This window comes from Simochromis diagramma, unplaced genomic scaffold (genome assembly GCF_900408965.1).
Source record: "Simochromis diagramma unplaced genomic scaffold, fSimDia1.1 OVJJ01000321.1, whole genome shotgun sequence".
NCBI lineage: Eukaryota > Metazoa > Chordata > Actinopteri > Cichliformes > Cichlidae > Simochromis > Simochromis diagramma.
The window spans coordinates 258,520-280,117 of NW_024386772.1; the positions used below are offsets into that span (position 1 = coordinate 258,520).

General features: G+C 42.1%; 1 protein-coding gene across 2 annotated transcripts in view; it reads right to left on the reverse strand.

The window, feature by feature from the left end:
- Window positions 1-1,376: 1,376 nt before the first annotated feature.
- Window positions 1,377-21,598, reverse strand: part of LOC120739368 (nuclear receptor ROR-alpha A-like) — a 165,516-nt gene continuing 145,294 nt past the window's right edge. For both annotated transcript variants that reach the window (XM_040041127.1, XM_040041133.1), the window contains 10 exons: window positions 19,866-19,951; window positions 15,881-16,022; window positions 12,497-12,753; window positions 12,213-12,411; window positions 5,495-5,616; window positions 4,978-5,110; window positions 4,682-4,789; window positions 3,027-3,137; window positions 2,827-2,939; window positions 1,377-1,991 (listed from right to left, as the gene is read on the reverse strand). In XM_040041127.1, the coding sequence (XP_039897061.1) occupies window positions 1,827-1,991; window positions 2,827-2,939; window positions 3,027-3,137; window positions 4,682-4,789; window positions 4,978-5,110; window positions 5,495-5,616; window positions 12,213-12,411; window positions 12,497-12,753; window positions 15,881-16,022; window positions 19,866-19,951 (1,436 nt within the window). In that variant the 3' untranslated portion in view covers window positions 1,377-1,826. The remainder of the gene's footprint in view (window positions 1,992-2,826; window positions 2,940-3,026; window positions 3,138-4,681; window positions 4,790-4,977; window positions 5,111-5,494; window positions 5,617-12,212; window positions 12,412-12,496; window positions 12,754-15,880; window positions 16,023-19,865; window positions 19,952-21,598) is intronic.

Genomic DNA, 21,598 nt, shown 5'->3' on the forward strand with positions numbered 1-21,598 from the left:
CATCATGGCACACAAACAGAACCAGATTTTGCACTGTATGCCTCATAGAGACTGGAAACGAACGCAGATTGGTCCCAGACCACTGCAGAAACAGGAACAGCTTTAATTTAACACATGGATTCATTTGAGTTTTCTTCTTTTCTCAGTTATTGATTTGATATTTCCTTAGTGGGCCTAATAGACTGTATATAAAAGATGGACGACCACCCATCGTTTTTGAACCTTTTTTTTTTTTGATGATGGATGTCACAATATTTGCTGAGTATGAGGTATGAGCTGATGGTAGCAAGCTTGGTTAGCAAGCTGCTATGAATGCAATGCACAGAAACACATGTGCTATCTGCTAGTTAGTAATAGACGTATAAATGACTATAATTTCACTCACCAAAACCAAAGCACAGAGCTTGTACGGTCTGCAACTCACAGCAGCACATACCAGCCATGACAGTAGGATATAGTTAGGGCTGGATCACGTGACCCTGAGTCCTCCCTTAGTTATGCTGTCATAGGCATAGGCTGCTGGGGGATTCCCATGATGCACTGAGTATTTCTTCAATGCATCATGGGACTTGTGTTAATAGACCTCTCTGCACTGAATCATACCTGTTATTAATCTCTGTCTCTCTTCCACAGCATGTCTTTATCCTGTCTCTACTTCTCTCACCCCAACCGGTCGCAGCAGATGGCCCCGCCCCCCCCTGAGCCTGGTTCTGCTGGAGGTTTCTTCCTGTTAAAAGGGAGTTTTTCCTTCCCACTGTCGCCAAAGTGCTTGCTCATAGGGGGTCATTTGATTGTTCGTTTTTTTCTCTGTATCTATTATTGTAGGGTCTACTGTACAATATAAAGCGCCTTGAAGCGACTTGTTTGGCGCTGTATAAATAAAATTGAATTGAATGACTTTAAGCTAAATGGATGAGTTAAAAAACTACAGATTCCAAAATAAATGTTTGTATTGTTTTGTAAGTTTGGCATTCCAACATAGGAGTCTCTATGCACCGACTCACTTTCAGAGCTAGCCTCAAGTGGTGATTAAAGGAAATGCAGTTTTTGTCACTTTGGAACTGGCTTCCTATTTCCACGCTGGAGATCACGGCTGTGGTGCTGTGCTATGTATCTGAGCAACGACTCATACAGTATTTTCAGTTATAAATAGCACTGAAAATGGTGCAACTGATGTCACTGGATAGAAGTCAAGAGGACGTTGGGATTATTTGATCATTTTGCTAATATCAGCTGAGACTATGATCAATGTAACATAACATTTCCACAAAGTATCCAAAGTTGTAGAAGCAGCTGTGTGAATGTGGTGCTTTTCATATGCACTCACTCTCACAAAGGATAAGAACAATTTTACTTTGCAAATTAAAATTAGGAAATTATTTTTGCTACCTTTTAATCTTTTGATCATCAAGTAAAACTGTCTGTGGACAAGTCAATGGATCCAACATCATTCTCTCCAACAAACGCAGGAAACTCAAAGCTTTAACAATCAGGTAAATGAAACAAAAACCAAGTTTCAGTGCGAGTACTGTTAGAGGTGAGTCTGATCCAGGTTCAGAAGCCTGGATACATGACGTGGGCTAATGAGACCACCTGACTCCTCAGAGCAAACTCACAGACACGAGAGGAAGACGAGGAGGAGGAAAAACAAACTGAGGAGAAGATGAACTCGGGTTTCTTTGTGTCTGTGTCAGGTGTCCAGGAGATGAAGTACAGCAGCTGCACAGTCGCCATCTTCGGCTGTGTGGGACGCCGCCCCGTCCGCAGTGTCTATGGAAACTGGGCGCAATCTGTCTGGATACACCGGCTTTGGTGCCAGTGACAGTTCAGTCGCTGTTCTGCAGGGTCAGTTCGAGGTCAGCACCAAACAGCTCCTTATAAAGAGGAGGGAAGTGCGATCGAACGATGTCCGGGTAAACGGCTCTGAACGTGCACAGCTTCTCAGTGTGTCGACTGCACAGCGAACGCAACGCTGACGCCTTACATCTGAGCTGATGGGAGAAATGAGAAGAAAGAGGCAAGGAAAGGGAGGAGACAAGGAAACAAGAATAGAAAAGAGGAGACAATAAAGAGAAGTTAGGATAGAAGCGGAGAAGTGAAAAAAAGAAGAAGAAAAAGACGAAGAAAGGAAGTGGGAATAAATTAATGTTTAGCTCTTTAGAATAATGTGATCACAAAGAGTCTACCATACACAGTCTCATGAGTATTCTTACACCCTTAACTTCACTGGTGCTCAGTGGAGAAATATGAGTTATACAGTTGTACTTCCACACTTGTCCACAACAGGGCAGCAAAGAGCTATTTCTCCATTAGGCATGCCCTGCTGGATTATATTTACCATGTTTTTGGTTAGTTTTCTCTGCCAGCACATTATTATGATTTTTTGCATCTACAACCAACTCATTGGTGCAACAAAAGAATACTGATAACCACAAAAACTTTCAGTTGTGCGTCAAACTGTTTCTGAGTTGACAAGTACATCGACAAGCACAATACAGTGCGTTCATTGCAGACATCACTGTGTATGTTTCTGTAATTATGAATCTAACAGTCTGCTCAAGGACTTTAATCAAAATCATATTTAAATGTTTAGTTATCATTGTTATCTATTCATTTTCAAATTAACCGTTTTACTAAAATGCTGAAAAAAATAGTTAAGCACTTTTTTGGATGTTAAGCTTGAACTTTTCAGAAAAGTCTGTGTGGCTCAAATTTGTGTATAATTTTTAGTTTAGTTCCCGTCTGCATGTTTACGCTCCATTCATGTACTGTGTGTGTGTGTGTGTGTGTGTGTGTCACTGACAGGTTTGCATGCAGCCCGGGTACCTTGTTCAGGACTTCGTCCTCTCTCTGGTTCTTCTGCAGCACATGTTGCAGAGCAAGCTGAGTCTTCTGCTGCAGCTTCTCCACCTGCAGCTTCTCCTGCAGCCACGACCGATCTAAACACACACACACACACACACACAGTTATTTAACTCAACAAGTCAGTGTAGAACATCTGATCAGGTGGTGAAGGAAGGACGTACCTGCAGAAAGCAGAATGAACGCTGAGAAGAGAGCAAGCTCGTCCTCTGACAGGTGCAGCGAGCACATGCTCTTAGCAAAGTCGAACACCGCCGTGATGAAATCATCACAGCCTGGGAGAACACGGAAAACACCGGAAACATGCTCAGTGACTTACAGAGGCCAACAGAAACGTCAGATTGCATCAGTAGCGTTGTAGAAAATGTAATTATCACATCAACACATATTTTATTATTTAAGACAATCCAACAGACAAGAACTGCGACATCATTCCTGTGCTTTTGTGATCGATGATCCAAAGGAGCAGCCAAACGTTCCCTGTTACTTTTTTTTGGGGTGGCTTCTTTTCTGATGCATCTTGAGATGTTTGGAGTAGTTAAAAAATGTTAAAAAATGCATCTTCAGTCAAAGAGAAGCACTAAAGAGAAGGAGGACATGTGATTTTGAGGCACGGTCTTCCTCTGTGGCAGGCTGCAAGTCAAAGCAGCTGCACGAGCGTTCAAACTTTAGTCTGAGAAAGAAAGAAAAGCAGGCATCTGATTCCACTCTGTTCAGAGGGCACACAGGAAAGAATGAAAAATCAGGAAGAAAACCTGATGGAAATGTGACATTACTTCCTGTATTACTCTGAGCAGGGTTAATTGCTCAGGTCACATGCTACACCAACTTTTCCACACATGAAAACCAGGAACCTGAACCAAACAAGCCCCCTGGTCCACATGTGTCCAACCTTACAAACCCCTTTCATCAGTGAAAAACAAGGAAAGCACCAGCTTTTGCACACCTGAGGCTTTTTTCCAACTCTGTTTCTGCGTTACACGACCCCACCCGACTCTCAGGAATCAATACAGGAACAGATAAAGCTTCCAAGTACTAAGAGAAGCCTGTAGTGATGAAATTCCAAGAAAATACTTCCCCTGAAAGTTAGCAATGAATCTTGGTAGAGATAAAAGTTATTCACAAAGCGTCTGAGCCCTTAAGAGAGTTCCTGAAGTGAAAAACCGTTAGGAGGGGCTAGGGAGACTTTTAGGAGGCTTAAGAGTTTCTTTAGGAGAGGAAAAAAATGGCAGAAGAACCAAGTGTAACAGTACTGGAGGAAGAAGAATATCTGCAGTGTTTAAACCTCAGAGGATGTTCCTTCTCCACCTGCAGACAGTTAGAGATGGAGGGGAGGCTGGAGAGATGGCTGACTTTTTGAACTATTCACTTGGTCTCGCTGTGAGGTGGCAGTGCTAACCACTGCACCTCCGTGCCCACATTAGAAACTCTCTGAAAGGATTCTCAGAATGTGTGTGGATACCGGCCCAGACCTGTGAGCTGCACTGGCACTTATAAAATCCTCATATTTAGAAATAGAAGTAGTTTGAGTGACTGTGTCCAGTCAGCTGACTGTGCTATAGGTGCACACCTGTAGAGTTTTGACACATCTCAGTTATAAGTAGATCCGACCAGACTTTCTACATTAGCACAGATTATTATCAGCTGTTAGAAAGTAGCACTGCCCACACAAATATCTATACTTTTAATTCATACTTTTAATTTATTTTAACACTAAATTTATAAATTTGGGGTTTTAATTTATAATTGGAGCTTATGTAGGGGTTTTATCGATGATAAAAACCCTATGACACCTCAGTAGAAAATGAACTCTGCTCACCTAAAGCTTTGAAGACTTCAGGACCTGCAAACTTCCCATCGAAGAAGACAGTGTTGTTCTGCGAGTCAAACACTCGGCACATTCGTAGAAAGACGACCTCCAGAGAGCCTGGCAGAGAAAACGAGGAGATGCTGAGGACACACAAACTGAGAGGAAAGGCTCCTCCAGCTGAAAACACCCGGGGCATTAAATCAACTTGCTGGGATTTCCTTATCTGGATTATTGAGACGTCGCTGTTGTGCTTTTCACAAGTTTAAAAAAAGTGAAATGAAAATGAATTCAATCTGTGCTCTCACCAGCTTTCAGCAGTACGATCTGGTCATTCTGGCACAGATCCATGAAGCCGTCGATGCGTTTAGCAAACTCCACCACATACTGAATGGCCTCTGTGATCTTCACAGCACAGAGCTGCCACATCACCTCCTGAGGCTGCGCACACCAGAGCAGCAAGAGTTTAACAAGCTCAACAAAAGAGAATTAAGAATTTGTCAAAGTGGAACATCTAACCGTCTCTAGAAAATATAAATGGGCTTAAAATAAAAAAAAATATTACTGGAGCAAAGTATTACTGCTTCCCCTAGATGTAGGTCAAAGAATCCAGTTCAGATGTGTTTTGGATGTTTCCTGCGTGGAGTTAAGAACATGCTAAATTATTTTATATCTAAAGGGACCACAGCAGGATTCTCCAGGGGGACCTAAATAAAGGTACTGAGGAGACAAATGGATAAACTACCCCGCTTATCCTACTGCCACCATCACCTGACGCTAGGCTTTTGACTTTACGGATTCATGGGTGGACATATTTAAGCACACCTTGCTCTGGTAGCTTTCCACCTCATCCTGAAGGAAGCTCTGCCAGCTCATCTGCTGCAGCTCCTCCCTGAGGTACTGACATGTCTCCAGGTGAGACTTGGAGACGATCTGGGCCAAGTAATCTGAAACAAAGCAAACGCAGTAGCTGAACGTAAAGCTGCTCACGAGTTTTAGGCCTACTTGGATTCTTGCAAAGTCACGGGAGACTCGAGTGTGAGAGACAACAAGTCTAAAAGAAAAAAAAAGACACGATCAACCTCTGACAAGGTCAAGTTTTACATTTCTCACTCTCACTCACAAGGACTTTTGTTTTTTAGAGTTTACAAATATAGCAACACAATGAGGAAGAACTCGAGCCTCTTTTCCATTAGCACCTACTCATTACAACTCGCATGGACTCTAATTTTGGTCCTTTTCCATTATGATTGAATACCACCTCACTGTGGGTGGGGTTGTTACAGCAAGGCCCGCGACATCATCATAACACAAGGTGATGGTATACCTGCTGCTCAGCTGTTGTCAGACTCTGGGTAAAGGAAGTTTGTATGCAGCCACTTCCCTTGTTGGTGGGTTTGATTCTTGTGAAGGAGTGGCTCTCATGACTACAGTGATGTCACTGGCTGGCCAATCAGCAGTATGCACCCTACTAAACTCGCATTTTCAGCTCAGCATACTTGGAGCCCCGGACGAGAAGGCTCCAAAAAAGTACCCTGTACCAGGTATTACCGCCTAATGGAAAACCCTAAAAGCCGAGTTGAGCAGAGTAGGTGACAGATGCGTGACGGAAACAGAATTTCAGCAAAAAGGAATTTTACGCTTTGACTGGAGGAAATTTTCAGTCAATAGACCAGGCACCATCTCTAAGTGACTGAATTCAAAATCCTGCTCCTCACATACAAGGTCTTAAATAATCAGGCCCCATCTTATCTTAATGACCTTGTAGTACCATATCACCCTATTAGAGCACTTCACTCTCACACTGCAGGCCTACTTGTTGTTCCTAGAGTATTTAAAAGTAGAATGGGAGGCAGAGCCTTCAGTTTTCAGGCCCCTCTTCTGTGGAACCAGCTTCCAGTTTGGATTCAGGAGACAGACACTATCTCTACTTTTAAGATTAGGCTTCAAATTTTCCTTTTTGCTAAAGCATATAGTTAGGGCTGGACCAGGTGACCCTGAATCCTCCCTTAGTTATGCTGCAATAGACGTAGGCTGCCGGGGGATTCCCATGATGCATTGAGTTTTTCCTTTCCAGTCATCTTTCTCCCTCACTATGTATTAACAGACCTCTCTGCATTGAATCATATCCGTTATTAACCTCTGTCTCTCTTCCACAGCATGTCTTTTATCCTGTCTTCCTTCTCTCACACCAACCGGTGGCAGCAGATGGCCCCACCCCTCCCTGAGCCTGGTTCTGCCGGAGGTTTCTTCCTGTTAAAAGGGAGTTTTTCCTTCCCACTGTCGCCAAAGTGCTTGCTCATAGGGGGTCATTTGATTGTTGGGTTTTTCTCTGTATCTATGAAGCGCCTTGAGGCGACTTTTGTTGTGATTCGGCGCTATACAGGGAGTGCAGAATTATTAGGCAAGTTGTATTTTTGAGGAATAATTTTATTATTGAACAACAACCATGTTCTCAATGAACCCAAAAAACTCATTAATATCAAAGCTGAATGTTTTTGGAAGTAGTTTTTAGTTTGTTTTTAGTTTTAGCTATTTTAGGGGGATATCTGTGTGTGCAGGTGACTATTACTGTGCATAATTATTAGGCAACTTAACAAAAAACAAATATATACCCATTTCAATTATTTATTTTTACCACTGAAACCAATATAACATCTCCACATTCACAAATATACATTTCTGACATTCAAAAACAAAACAAAAACAAATCAGCGACCAATATAGCCACCTTTCTTTGCAAGGACACTCAAAAGCCTGCCATCCATGGATTCTGTCCGTGTTTTGATCTGTTCACCATCAACATTGCGTGCAGCAGCAACCACAGCCTCCCAGACACTGTTCAGAGAGGTGTACTGTTTTCCCTCCTTGTAAATCTCACATTTGATGATGGACCACAGGTTCTCAATGGGGTTCAGATCAGGTGAACAAGGTGGCCATGTCATTAGTTTTTCTTCTTTTATACCCTTTCTTGCCAGCCACGCTGTGGAGTACTTGGACGCGTGTGATGGAGCATTGTCCTGCATGAAAATCATGTTTTTCTTGAAGGATGCAGACTTCTTCCTGTACCACTGCTTGAAGAAGGTGTCTTCCAGAAACTGGCAGTAGGACTGGGAGTTGAGCTTGACTCCATCCTCAACCCGAAAAGGCCCCACAAGCTCATCTTTGATGATACCAGCCCAAACCAGTACTCCACCTCCACCTTGCTGGCGTCTGAGTCGGACTGGAGCTCTCTGCCCTTTACCAATCCAGCCACGGGCCCATCCATCTGGCCCATCAAGACTCACTCTCATTTCATCAGTCCATAAAACCTTAGAAAAACCAGTCTTGAGATATTTCTTGGCCCAGTCTTGACGTTTCAGCTTGTGTGTCTTGTTCAGTGGTGGTCGTCTTTCAGCCTTTCTTACCTTGGCCATGTCTCTGAGTATTGCACACCTTGTGCTTTTGGACACTCCAGTGATGTTGCAGCTCTGAAATATGGCCAAACTGGTGGCAAGTGGCATCTTGGCAGCTGCACGCTTGACTTTTCTCAGTTCATGGGCAGTTATTTTGCGCCTTGGTTTTTCCACACGCTTCTTGCGACCCTGTTGACTATTTTGAATGAAACACTTGATTGTTCGATGATCACGCTTCAGAAGCTTTGCAATTTTGAGACTGCTGCATCCCTCTGCAAGATATCTCACTATTTTTGACTTTTCTGAGCCTGTCAAGTCCTTCTTTTGACCCATTTTGCCAAAGGAAAGGACGTTGCCTAATAATTATGCACACCTGATATAGGGTGTTGATGTCATTAGACCACACCCCTTCTCATTACAGAGATGCACATCACCTAATATGCTTAATTGGTAGTAGGCTTTCGAGCCTATACAGCTTGGAGTAAGACAACATGCATGAAGAGGATGATGTGGACAAAATACTCATTTGCCTAATAATTCTGCACTCCCTATATAAATAAAATTGAATTGAAATGAATTGAATTGAGTGCAGTTCCCAGTTTTCCTTAATTCCATGGGTGGCAGGAACATAAACGAATGCACTGTAGCGAGGCGCACAATAACTTTAAGAAGCTGTCACGTACAATATTTTACATCAGATTAGTCTCAATATTGGATCCTAGCAAGTGCCATTGCTCTGATATGTTGCCATGTCAAGCGGCCTCAGACAGTGTGCTTCGAAAAGGTAACCTCGCCCAGCAGCATAACTAGGCTCAGGGTTGGGTTTCATTTTAACCACATCGCATGAAGCATGAGAGTGTGAAAGGGGTGAAAATTCTATAAAAAGTTGAGATTGTCACCAAAAACCAACCCTACTCCCAGATCAGTGGTTCTCTCGGGGCAGGAAGAAACATTTTCACACCCATCTAAACAAACAATGACAGAAAAGCCAAGCTGCAACTTTATTTACATAATAAAGTCATTCACAATGAATCTTTCAGTCATTTCTGTTTTAAATAAACAACTTTTATTTCAAACAACTATTTGTAACTTTTGTCTCTAGACCAGCGGCCCCCAACCCCCGGGTCATGGACCGGTACCAGTCCGTGAGTCGTTTGGTACCGGGAAGCGAGAGTTGAGGCGCGGGTGTGAAATTGATGGTTTTCAGGGTTTTTATCGTTAACTGGAGTTCCCTGGGTCTTTCCCGTATTGTAGTTGTGTGTCTTATTTTGAAAGAAATATTTATGCATTACCATAGCGACCAGCAAGAATTAAGGGGCAGAGAGGAGGATGTTACTCTCAGTGTTGTTGGTGCATCTCAGGAGGACGCTGCTAATAAAGATACACAATTACACAGAGAATTTGCATTTATTATTATATTTACAAAACACCACAGTTTTTGTCTCGGTCGTATCATTTTATTTTGTTGTATTTATCTGCGACACCTTAATAGCCAGTCCATGAAAACAGTGTCTAATAATAATAATAATAATGATGGATTGGATTTATATAGCGCTTTTCAAGGCACCCAAAGCACTTTACAATGCCACTATTCATTCACTCTCGCATTCACACACTGGTGGTGACACTGGTAATGTCAGTGTCTGACATTAAACCGGTCTGTGGATTTTAGGTTGGGGACCGCTGCACTCGACTGCTTCATTCGTCTGCAGCACATCTTCAAAAAAGCAACCAGTTAAACAGAACGTGAACGCCAAACATGGAAAACTAAAGTCCAGTCTTAGTCTTATAAAAAAAGAAATCTAGAAACTTGTGAGCAGAGATGAAAAATACATAATTTAGTGAGAGCAGTCAGCTTGTGTTTGACTGCAGAGCTGTGGCGGGGCGTGGTCTGCAGCGTGGCTGCAGGGGAGGCGGACCCATCTGAGCGGCATCCCCAATCACGCCTCGCCGGCTTAAAACAGAATGAACTGGGTCCTGTTGTTGTTGTTGTTGTTGTTGTTGTTGTTGATGATGATGATGATGATGATGATGATGATGATGATGATGATGATGATGTGTGTACGCTGTAGCCGCATGTGTAAGTTGACAGCCGCAATAAAGAACTGCGAACACGTGGTCACTCGAGCCCCAGTCCTGGGTTTCAGCACCACTGCAAACGATGCACGACAGACCCGACCACATGTTCGCACTTTTCACTACACTTCTTTATTGCGGCTGTCAACTTACGCACGCAGATGCGCATATTATTAACGTAACTGCCACGAATTTCTTTGTTCCGCCGTAAACATGATTCGATGTTAAACATTAGTTCTGCATGACTTCTCTGCCAGGTAACTTGTGCCCCACCTGTCAGAGCGGCACACACTTTGAGAACCACTGAGATAACATGAAGAGTGAAACTGTTTATGATATTAGCCCAGCCCGTCTTTAACTGTGACCAAAATGAAGGCCAGTCCATGTATAAGTGATGATAATTCCAATCACAAACCTCCTTCTACATCAAGCCAACACTAATATCCTGAACTCCCAGCTGTATGTTGAACTTTTTACTGTAAAATCTAAAACTGTTGACAAAATGTTTGTGAATGCAGCTCAAACCCAGAATAAACACACGCACAGACTGTCCCGCTGTGCTGTTGCTTATCGTAAGCACAAATAAAACCAAAACAACTCAATACATGGTAAAAAAAAAACAAAAACAAAAAAAAACACAGTCATATAACAAAGACTCACACTGGATGAGGGTGGGGGTTATTACAATAAAGAGTGAATCACAAAATCTCCCAGGACCAAAAAAAAAAAAAAATGATTTCCCCCAACGAGCGCCCTGCCACGTCCCAATTGGCCCTAATTAACAGACAGCTAATTACCACACAGAGATTTTAATGAGCTCTGAAGATGAGTTTCCAACCTCCTGCTATTTTAAACCACCTTTCTGTCTCCGTTTGCCCCTCACTTCTCTCTCTCTCTCTCTTTGTCTGACTCCCTTTGTAGCCTCTTGTTCCATCTCTCCCCTTCTTTTCTTTTTGCTTCACCTATTTCAAGATATTTCCTCATCTTTGTGTAGCTGCCGACGACATTCGACCAAATGATGAGTCTTTTTATTACTGTATTTATTTTGTCTTGTTCTCAGCACTGCACAGTCAGAGGTGGAGGACCGTAATGGAAATAAACATGAAACTGAATCTCCAGCTGCTGAGCAGCTGTGTAGGATTAAAACAATGCAAATAACTCCTCTCCACTTCTTTTCAGGTGTGCCCTTCGTCTGATAAAGCGGGTTTTGATATTGGTAAAAATCATACATGTCATGCACCAGTCTACCACACGTAGACCTCCTCATACAGTAACACACTTCCTCTAGATCCACAAAGTGCAACTCCTAACCTTCTCCATCAGCAAAGCAAACATGGTTAAAAGGGGGTGAAGAGATTTGATTTAGCTTCAACAACTCCTCCCACATCTTTGAGGTCCACTCCACACCGCCACACATACGTCACCTGGTTCAACTGCCTTTCCACTTCATTCTCTTCTTTCTTCTACCTACACTTCCTGATTCACTAACTGCCCTCCATCCATCCTCCACTGTCTTCCATCAGCTCCATTCATCTTCTCAACACTCCCTCTTGACTCTTTGGTACATTTCCATCTCCTTGCTTAATCATCCCAACCTGCTGCACAACCTTTCCAGCTCCATCTCATGAAAAAGCCATCGATTCAAGTCCTGTGCTCCTTCCTTGGTGTGTTGCCTCCTGTTTTTTTTGCTATACGTAACAGACAATTGACGATATTTTTCAGGTACAGAGTTTCTTTGAATTTGTTCTCTAAATGTTTATTTTTACATTAGTTTCAGTGTTTTTAATTATTTTAATCTGGAGGAACACAAACTGACTGACAGCTGACCTAAAAAAAGGAAGAAATTATGGTTTGATTGTATTTATGTAAAGCATGTTTGTTGACGATTACCCCATCCATCCTTCGATAGGTGGACAACTCTGTGCCTACTGAGCCACATCGATGACTTTAATGGAAAAGCCAGACAAGTTTAAGTAAAGGAAGCAGGTCTGAAAGGAGCTAAAGAGGCAGGTTACAGACAAACTCCAGTAAAATCTGCACAAACATCTCACTCTCCTGAGTCCTCCACTCACCGAGCTCAGCCATGGGCACCGTGGGTGGCACGTCTCTGTTGCTGAAGGAGCAATATGGAAAAAAGCCGTTACTGGATCCATAGTCGCACAGGGGCTCCGGTTTGATGCCATTAATATCAAGTCCAGATTGATCCGGAGACGGCTGGATATCCAAGTAGAACCCCCCACCACCTCCTTCCCCTCCTCCTGCAGAGTCTCCCTGTTTGTGGAGGAAAAGATTGACGTAGAAAACACAGGAAATATCGTTGAGTTTATCAACTGTCCTGAAAATAGAGACAACAAACCTTAGATGACAAAGATCCGCCTTCAGGCGAGTTCTGTTCCACATAGTGCCCCGCCTCATCAGGTAGCTCTGTGAGGCCGGTGGAGGACAGGGTGTAGTGAGAGGACAGCGACTCGGACTCGACTGGACTCGGGCTGCCGAGGCTGGGATGGGACAAGAGGTGGTGACCTTGTTGCTGCTGCTGCTGGAGGCGGTGCTTCTGCACCTCCGCGTACAGACTGTCCCGCTGCTTTTTAGACATGCGACCAAACTTTACAGCTGAGGAGAGAAGGAAAGGATTTCAGTTAGCCACCTGACAGAGAATGAAGACCTGGAAACAATGAAACAAAAACGTGCTGATTTCTGTGACAGTTCAGCCAAAGTGAAAGCTAGCCGTTATGGTTTCAGAGGCGGAGCACTCATTCGCTTAATAAGACTCACCACCAGTGTTCAAGTAGAGCTGACACTGATTAGCCTCCTTATCTGCCTTCATACTAGATCACCAAGCTGACAGAAACATAGGATTTCATACATTTCACCCGTTACAATCCAGCAGAGACCTTGTGAGAGCAAGTCAGTCCCAACAGACGCCCATGTTAACTGTGGATAGCGTCAGCCTTGAGTAATATTCTAGATGGGATTGTTTGAAATTTCTCATTCACCTAAATATTGAAGTTAGGGGCGTGGCATCTTTGATCGAACAGCCGTCTGCAAATCTACACCTTTATGCTGCAAATATGAGTCCAACATTACAGAACATCTCATTGTAGAAAACAGAAAGAAATTACACAGACACTGAAACTATATCATATCCTACACTGGTTCATATGTAGTGCTTTTCTAGTCTAAAACAAAAGTTTTTTCATGTAATAACAACATAAAAAATCTATATGATATCAAAATAGGGATGCACTGACACCAATATTGGTATCAGGTATCAGGCCGGTACGGTATACAGGGAGTGCAGAATTATTAGGCAAGTTGTATTTTTGAGGAATAATTTTATTATTGAACAACAACCATGTTCTCAATGAACCCAAAAAACTCATTAATATCAAAGCTGAATGTTTTTGGAAGTAGTTTTAGTTGTTTTAGTTTTAGCTATTTTAGGGGGATATCTGTGTGTGCAGGTGACTATTACTGTGCATAATTATTAGGCAACTTAACAAAAAACAAATATATACCCATTTCAATTATTTATTTTTACCAGTGAAACCAATATAACATCTCCACATTCACAAATATACATTTCTGACATTCAAAAACAAAACAAAAACAAATCAGCGACCAATATAGCCACCTTTCTTTGCAAGGACACTCAAAAGCCTGCCATCCATGGATTCTGTCAGTGTTTTGATCTGTTCACCATCAACATTGCGTGCAGCAGCAACCACAGCCTCCCAGACACTGTTCAGAGAGGTGTACTGTTTTCCCTCCTTGTAAATCTCACATTTGATGATGGACCACAGGTTCTCAATGGGGTTCAGATCAGGTGAACAAGGAGGCCATGTCATTCGTTTTTCTTCTTTTATACCCTTTCTTGCCAGCCACGCTGTGGAGTACTTGGACGCGTGTGATGGAGCATTGTCCTGCATGAAAATCATGTTTTTCTTGCAGGATGCAGACTTCTTCCTGTACCACTGCTTGAAGAAGGTGTCTTCCAGAAACTGGCAGTAGGACTGGGAGTTGAGCTTGACTCCATCCTCAACCCGAAAAGGCCCCACAAGCTCATCTTTGATGATACCAGCCCAAACCAGTACTCCACCTCCACCTTGCTGGCGTCTGAGTGGGACTGGAGCTCTCTGCCCTTTACCAATCCAGCCACGGGCCCATCCATCTGGCCCATCAAGACTCACTCTCATTTCATCAGTCCATAAAACCTTAGAAAAACCAGTCTTGAGATATTTCTTGGCCCAGTCTTGACGTTTCAGCTTGTGTGTCTTGTTCAGTGGTGGTCGTCTTTCAGCCTTTCTTACCTTGGCCATGTCTCTGAGTATTGCACACCTTGTGCTTTTGGGCACTCCAGTGATGTTGCAGCTCTGAAATATGGCCAAACTGGTGGCAAGTGGCATCTTGGCAGCTGCACGCTTGACTTTTCTCAGTTCATGGGCAGTTATTTTGCGCCTTGGTTTTTCCACACGCTTCTTGCGACCCTGTTGACTATTTTGAATGAAACGCTTGATTGTTCGATGATCACGCTTCAGAAGCTTTGCAATTTTGAGACTGCTGCATCCCTCTGCAAGATATCTCACTATTTTTGACTTTTCTGAGCCTGTCAAGTCCTTCTTTTGACCCATTTTGCCAAAGGAAAGGACGTTGCCTAATAATTATGCACACCTGATATAGGGTGTTGATGTCATTAGACCACACCCCTTCTCATTACAGAGATGCACATCACCTAATATGCTTAATTGGTAGTAGGCTTTCGAGCCTATACAGCTTGGAGTAAGACAACATGCATGAAGAGGATGATGTGGACAAAATACTCATTTGCCTAATAATTCTGCACTCCCTGTAATGTGTGTGTACTCATACTTGTAAAAGTTAACAGATGTCAACTTATTTCATGAGTCAGAGGGTGGCTTGTCATTTCTGTTGTAATTTTTTAGATTGGCCGCTGGGGGGACATGTCGTGCTAAACAAGAGCAGGGTTAGGCGAGTGAGGCTGGCGGGTCCAGATAAAAAACAAACAAACTGGAGGCTGCTGTAGCTACGCTAAACAAAAGGTCAGCCGTGTGGACTTACCTATTATATGTGAAGATGATAGAAGCAAGGCCGGTAAGGTGTCCAGGGGAGGGAATCGTTCAATACAAGCAGTTTAATAAAAGATCTGAGGACACATCATGCACCGAGTTCGCTAAGGCTAACGCAAGACCAGAACAGCCAACTTTAACTCAGGTTTTGGAAAAGCGACGACTTATTGATTTTATTCCAAACAGAAGTGTTTATTTATTATTCTGAAAGCTGGAGACAGAGCCAAATAGTTCACTGATATTTTGTTGAATTACAATGTGGACACTTGTAATTCAATAATTTAACAGAAGTGCTTATTTTTCACTTGAAACTTTATTTTTGTGGTCATTTTTATTATTATTTTAGAGAATAAAATAAAACTGTCTTCCAATGCATTGCATTTTTGTGTGTGTGTGTGTGTAGTAGAAGTATCGGCAAGTACTCAGATCCAAGTATCGGTATAGTATAGGTTTGAAAAATTTGTTATCGTTGCATCCCTATATCAAATATATATTTTTCATTTACATTTTATGAATTAACTGGATCAGAGTCAGGGTTAGGGTTAACATACACATACAGCACACAGTTGTTGTACTTCAGGGTGATTCTGGACATAGAGGTGGGTTCGATATGTTCGTAACGTGTAGATCTGCTGTGCATGTGTTTGCCTTACCGTCTCGGGACATGCCCACAGCGAGACATTTCTGCAGACGGCAGTGCTGGCAGCGGTTTCGGCTCGTTCGGTCGATCAGACAGTTTTTCTGGCGAGGACACGAGTAGGTGGCGTTACTCTGCTGACTACGCCTGAAGAAACCCTGAGAGAGCATGAAAGAGTTCTATTAAAATCATTGTTTTCATACCAAAATATCTCTATGATTGATCACTGAAACAACAGTCAAGCCTTCATGTTTGTGCTCATGTTGGAGATCATAGAGGCAAAGGATGAAATGTGCGTCACTGTGAGACCTTCCCCCAGTATAAAAACATCAAATCTGGTTACTCTTTGCTTTTGGCATCTTCAGTGCACTCATGGAGCTACAATTCAAAATGGATTTCCTGAAGGATGCACAGCCCCACTATCACTTACCATTAGGGATGGGTACCAGTATCCGGTGCCATGATGGCATCGGTTCTGACATAAACGGTAGTAACCAGACCGAAAAGCAGCGCACATTTCGGTGCTTTATTTAGGTGCTTTTTTTTTCCTGAGATGTCATACACTTTGGATTCTAGCCAATCATTTTACCTTTCCAAGGATAGTAGGCGGGCCCAGGTACGTACGTTCTTTTAGAGCAGAGCTACAGATTAAAAATGCCCAAGGCGAAGCAGTCAAAAGTCTGGCTGTACATCACAGCAAAAGATGCAAACTCAGCAGCCTGCAGCAAATGCTTTAAGGTGATACTGTGCAAAGGAGGTAACTCCTGGAATCTGATGAAACACCTGGCGATGCATAGCGTTTTTTTTAAAAGCCGAGAAATGCACCATATTTGATAGACCTCACACCGAGCACATCTACTGCAGGTGTGGTGCCTGTCATCTGACCCGGAGTTAGCAACATCCCCCAAAAACCCGAAGAGGAGAGTCCTGGCCCCTAGCCCTGCCAGTGTAGCAGAAATGATGACGGATGATGATGGCAGCAGCAGCAGCCGTTCTTCTCTGGGTCAGTAGCTTAATGTTGTTCGTGTGTAATTTACGTTGAGTACACTAACCACGTTATTAAATTAATGCACTTAAGGTGAACTAGCAAACACCATCATAGTTACATGCGGCTGTCTTCTTGTTTGATGGCAGATACTCCCCTTCACCCTGGCCAAAAAGGCTACAATGACCAAAGAAAAAGTGGAAAACAGTTAAACATGAGAGGTTTTTGGACAAAGTTGGTGTTGTTTTTTTTCCATTGATTAAGCACTGCTTCCAGCCAAGAGTGATGCAATAAATCCCCTATAGCTGCAGAAAAGGCTAACATTGTTATCTTTTTACAAAAAAAAAAAAACAGCTGAACACAAGAGTTTTTTGGACAAAGTTTGTGTTCTTCATTCTTTAAGCACCGGCACCGTTTCAAAAGTACCAGTTTGGTACTGGTATCGGATAAAACCTAAACGATACCCATCCCTACTTACCATTTAATTTCTTCATGTGACAGTTTTCATTCTATTCTAATTCTTACTGGAAATAAAACATACTGAAACCCCCATAAAATCAAGTCTTTCACAAACATGTGTACTGAATGACAAAAATATTCTTCATAACAAAAAGTAATAAGAAAAAATTCAATTTGAGAAAAAGAAACGTTTTTTTTTTTTTTACATTTTTCTGCAATGATAAACTAATCCAGACTGCAATGACCAAAGAGACAAATGCTTCAGACTATCATCAGAGTCTGGGAGACTGTCTGGGGTCCAGGGGGTTGTCTTGTGTTGCACTCTGGAACCCAGAGCACAACGCAAATGTGACTTCCACACAAGGACTGGAGCTACTGTGAGATTTTGTAGAAAAATAAAATAGAACAAAACTAACTAACCTACCAGCATAAAAACTGAACTAAATTACAGGCCTCTAAACTGCCTCCCTGGGACTGCTTTTTAGTATTTACAATATAGTTAGCATATTTGCAATATGTACAAAGTTACTAATCTAACATTCCTAGACTTAAAACACTTGTTCACACAACACTACATTTCACTCTCTAAAACATACACAGAGCACGGTCTGGTTGAAATATGGAAGTATGTGAAGCCAAGGCGGTCTCATCAGTCTCCAATCATATTAAGAGCCATGGCTCCTCTTCATCAAAGCCAGTTATCTTGTCAAAACTCAGCTTAAAGTTGCCGCTTCCAGGCTCCAACTAATGGCCACTGGTTGATTTAGAGTCATCCTAATCCTAACCCCATTTTTTAAATTCATCTTTAATATTAATTTGTTGTTTTTTCAACCCTATGCTTTTTAAAAAAAAAAAAAAAAAAAAGCAAAGGATTAGGCTTTGGAGCTGGAACTGGAGCTGAGGTTGGGGTTGACATCATCACTGATGATGACGATATCTTGGCCAAGACATCTAAGTTAGACAATTGTTAGAGAAGTGTGGGGACGGCCCCTTCCTGTTCCAACATGACTGTGTACAAGTACACAAAGCAAGGTCCATGAAGACATGAACGAAGAAGAACTTGACTGGCCTGCACAGAGTCCTGACCTCAACTTTTGGGATGAGCGCAGACTGTGAGCCAGGCCTTGTCATGCTACATCAGTGTCAGTCTGCTTGTCAGCAGCTCACTCTCACAAGCAGTCAGTGAATATCTAACAGGCAATGCAGAAATGTGAATGTAATCACAAGGCAAAGAATGGAGACCATGTGCCATGTAGAGCACAAAGGAGCTGTTAACTGTTTATCAACCTGATGGGGGGAAAAAAGCAGAATTTCATTGTATATGCACGATGACAATATAGGCCTATTCTATTCTTTTCTATTCTATTGCATTTTACCTCAAGAAATGTGGGAACCACATAAAACATGTGTGAGAATGCTTTAGAGATGTCAGCATCATAGTTATAGAATAAAAGTCAACATTACATTCAGCACCATGTAGTGAAAAGGAAACATTCACAGCACTTTGAAAGTGTGAAGAAATACATGAAGCAAACTGGGGTTCAGCCCACGATCACCATATCCCCGGTACGTTTATAGTACCTGTTCACGTTTCCTGATCACACTAGTTTATAGATGCATCACAGATGGCCTATAACCCTTCTTCTCATAGAGCCACTATAGCCTGTATAGATCTGAATGGAAATGCATCAAAATGATAAAATATAAAAATGTCTGTAATTCAAATTATAGTTAAATTAACAAATGATGCCACTCTGTGTCAAGCTCAAGGGAACAGTAGTAACTTTAAAGGGAAAACATTGATTTCTCTCAGATGACATTATGTAATAACATTATGTCATATTAGCAGCAGATCATTTACATCTAACGTGCGACTTAGTGCAGATGTTGTGGTTTGTTTGGAGGCTGCTTCAGCTGCATGCTGGCTGTGAAATAAGCCTCCAGCTGTCACATCAGCAGCCGCTGTGGCTGAACACACCTGCCTGTTCACAGAACCGCTCTCACCAGGTAGAATATGGTTTAGAGCCCGATGCTCGTGACTGATGTTTCAGACCAAATTCTGTACGAAACATACAAACGTGCCTGGTCAGGTATGGGTATAAAATCATATTGCAATACGTGTAAATACTTTAAACTCAAATGATCAACTACATCGTCAATGAAAACTGGTTTAACACCACAATAAATGCACTGGTGAGCTGTGCCACATAAAAACGCCAGCGATGGATGATTGCAGAGGCCTTTTCCTGGTTAAAGAAAAAAAGACAAAATACGGAGGGTTCCAAGTGCAAACTATTCTCAAACATTAATTGTTGCACAGATGTAACCAAAGATCAGTCTGTGATTGAACGACTTGGAAAGGCTTATCATTTAAAGCAGGGACATCAAACATGAGCACCGGGGGCCAGAATCCAAACTGGCTCATTGGATAACTTTGGACGATGTGAAGGAGGCCATACATTTTGGACCCTTTACTGTATTTTAGAGTTGGGTTTAACTGAGGTTATAACACGCTCAAATTGACTTTAGCAGACAACAGGAGGGAGGAGGAGCTTACCTTACAGCCTTCACAGGTGATGACCCCGTAGTGGATCCCTGATGATTTATCTCCACAAATCTTACAGGGGATTATTTCTATCTGAGCTGCAGTGGGGAAATAAAGACAGTAGGTCACACACAGGACATCAGAACAGCTGATATATCACAGTTTGTCATGTAGGTTTCATCTATGTGCAAATAAAGGCGTTTTCCACTGGTCCCCACTTAACCGTCCAGCTGTCACTACACCTTGTTACATGCGGTATATGAATTGTTTAATTTCAAAGTTGTCCAGCTGTTACAATGTCGAAACCAGACACAATAACAACAAAATGTACCAGTGTGATTTACTGCCACAGTAACATCATGCAACCCCTGGGCATCAGGTCTAGTGCAGAACCGCATTTCTATGATACTGGAAGAAATTCAGGACAAAAAAATAGTCCCAATTAGCTTCATATGAAAGATTGTAAGACCTTAGCAAACACAAGCCTTAAGCTTCTGTGGTCACAGCTGGAGAAAAGAAAGAGGTGCCACCATTTACAAAAGCTAAAGGAGACTTTGAAAATCTCCATGTAAAATGCTGGAGTCGACTCATCTGTCCATCCAGGTGTAGAACAGTGCGCGCTCTCTGCAGTAATCAGGACAGTGTGCTTGGTAATCACTGTGCTGAGTAATCGGTGTTTGGTGGATGTAACTCTGTGATATTTTTATATTAACTCAATATCCTCTGGGACAAATCAAACAAACAGATTTTCTGAACATTTGTAATGTGTAGTCCGAACTATGATAATGTAGTTTAAACATTTCGTCTCACTTTGCTGGGCTCGGCTGGATGTATTTGTGCCAAACACCAGCTGCTAACAAGGAAGTTACAGAGTTAGTTACAGAGCGCCCTCTGGAGGAGCTATGAAGGGTTGAAGGGTGTTTCTCTTGTCTGTTCTTTACTTCTTTCACTTACTGGCAATTTACCAATACAAAAATATTGGCAAATATTGTCTAATATCACTCAGGCTCCTGCCAAAATTAGCCCCTAATATTAGGTGAGGAGTTCTTAAGCATTTTACAGGTTACTGTAGAGAGCAGGTACATGCAGCACTGATTAAACTGTAGGAGCTCATCTTTCAGACAGCAGCACAGCTGAAAACTCACTCACTGCATGTATTTATACTCCCAGCACTTTGGAACAGAGTGACAGCTCAGCTCTGCTCTGCTAAAAATAGCATCTCAAAGTTATGTAAGTGAGCAGTCACATTAGCGCACACACACACACACACACACACACACACACACACACACACACAAAATCACAAGCTTTCTTCACGTAGAGACACAACAAACAAGACGCAGAGAAGAACCGCCTTTGTACAATTATTAGACTACAATTATAGAAGATGGAAACCATCAGGTTTGGTTTAAGTATTTTGATCAGCTTCTTCTTCACCCTGAATTTATTTGAAATAATAAAAAAGACAGATTTATTTACTTATCATAAACCCCAAAATTAATAAAAAGGCATAAAGAATGCCTCACTAGGTGAATGAAACTAGGAGTGCAAGAAACATTATTTTTATTATATTTCAATCAATTAAAAAAAACGAATTCTTAATTGATATGTACAGTTTCGCATATTTACTGAGGCGACCTCTTCAAACGTCTTGTTTTGCTTGAACAACCCCAAAATAGTCAGTTCAGTACAAAGAAACAAACACAAAAATGACCATAAAACAACATCAATATTAAAGCTGTTGC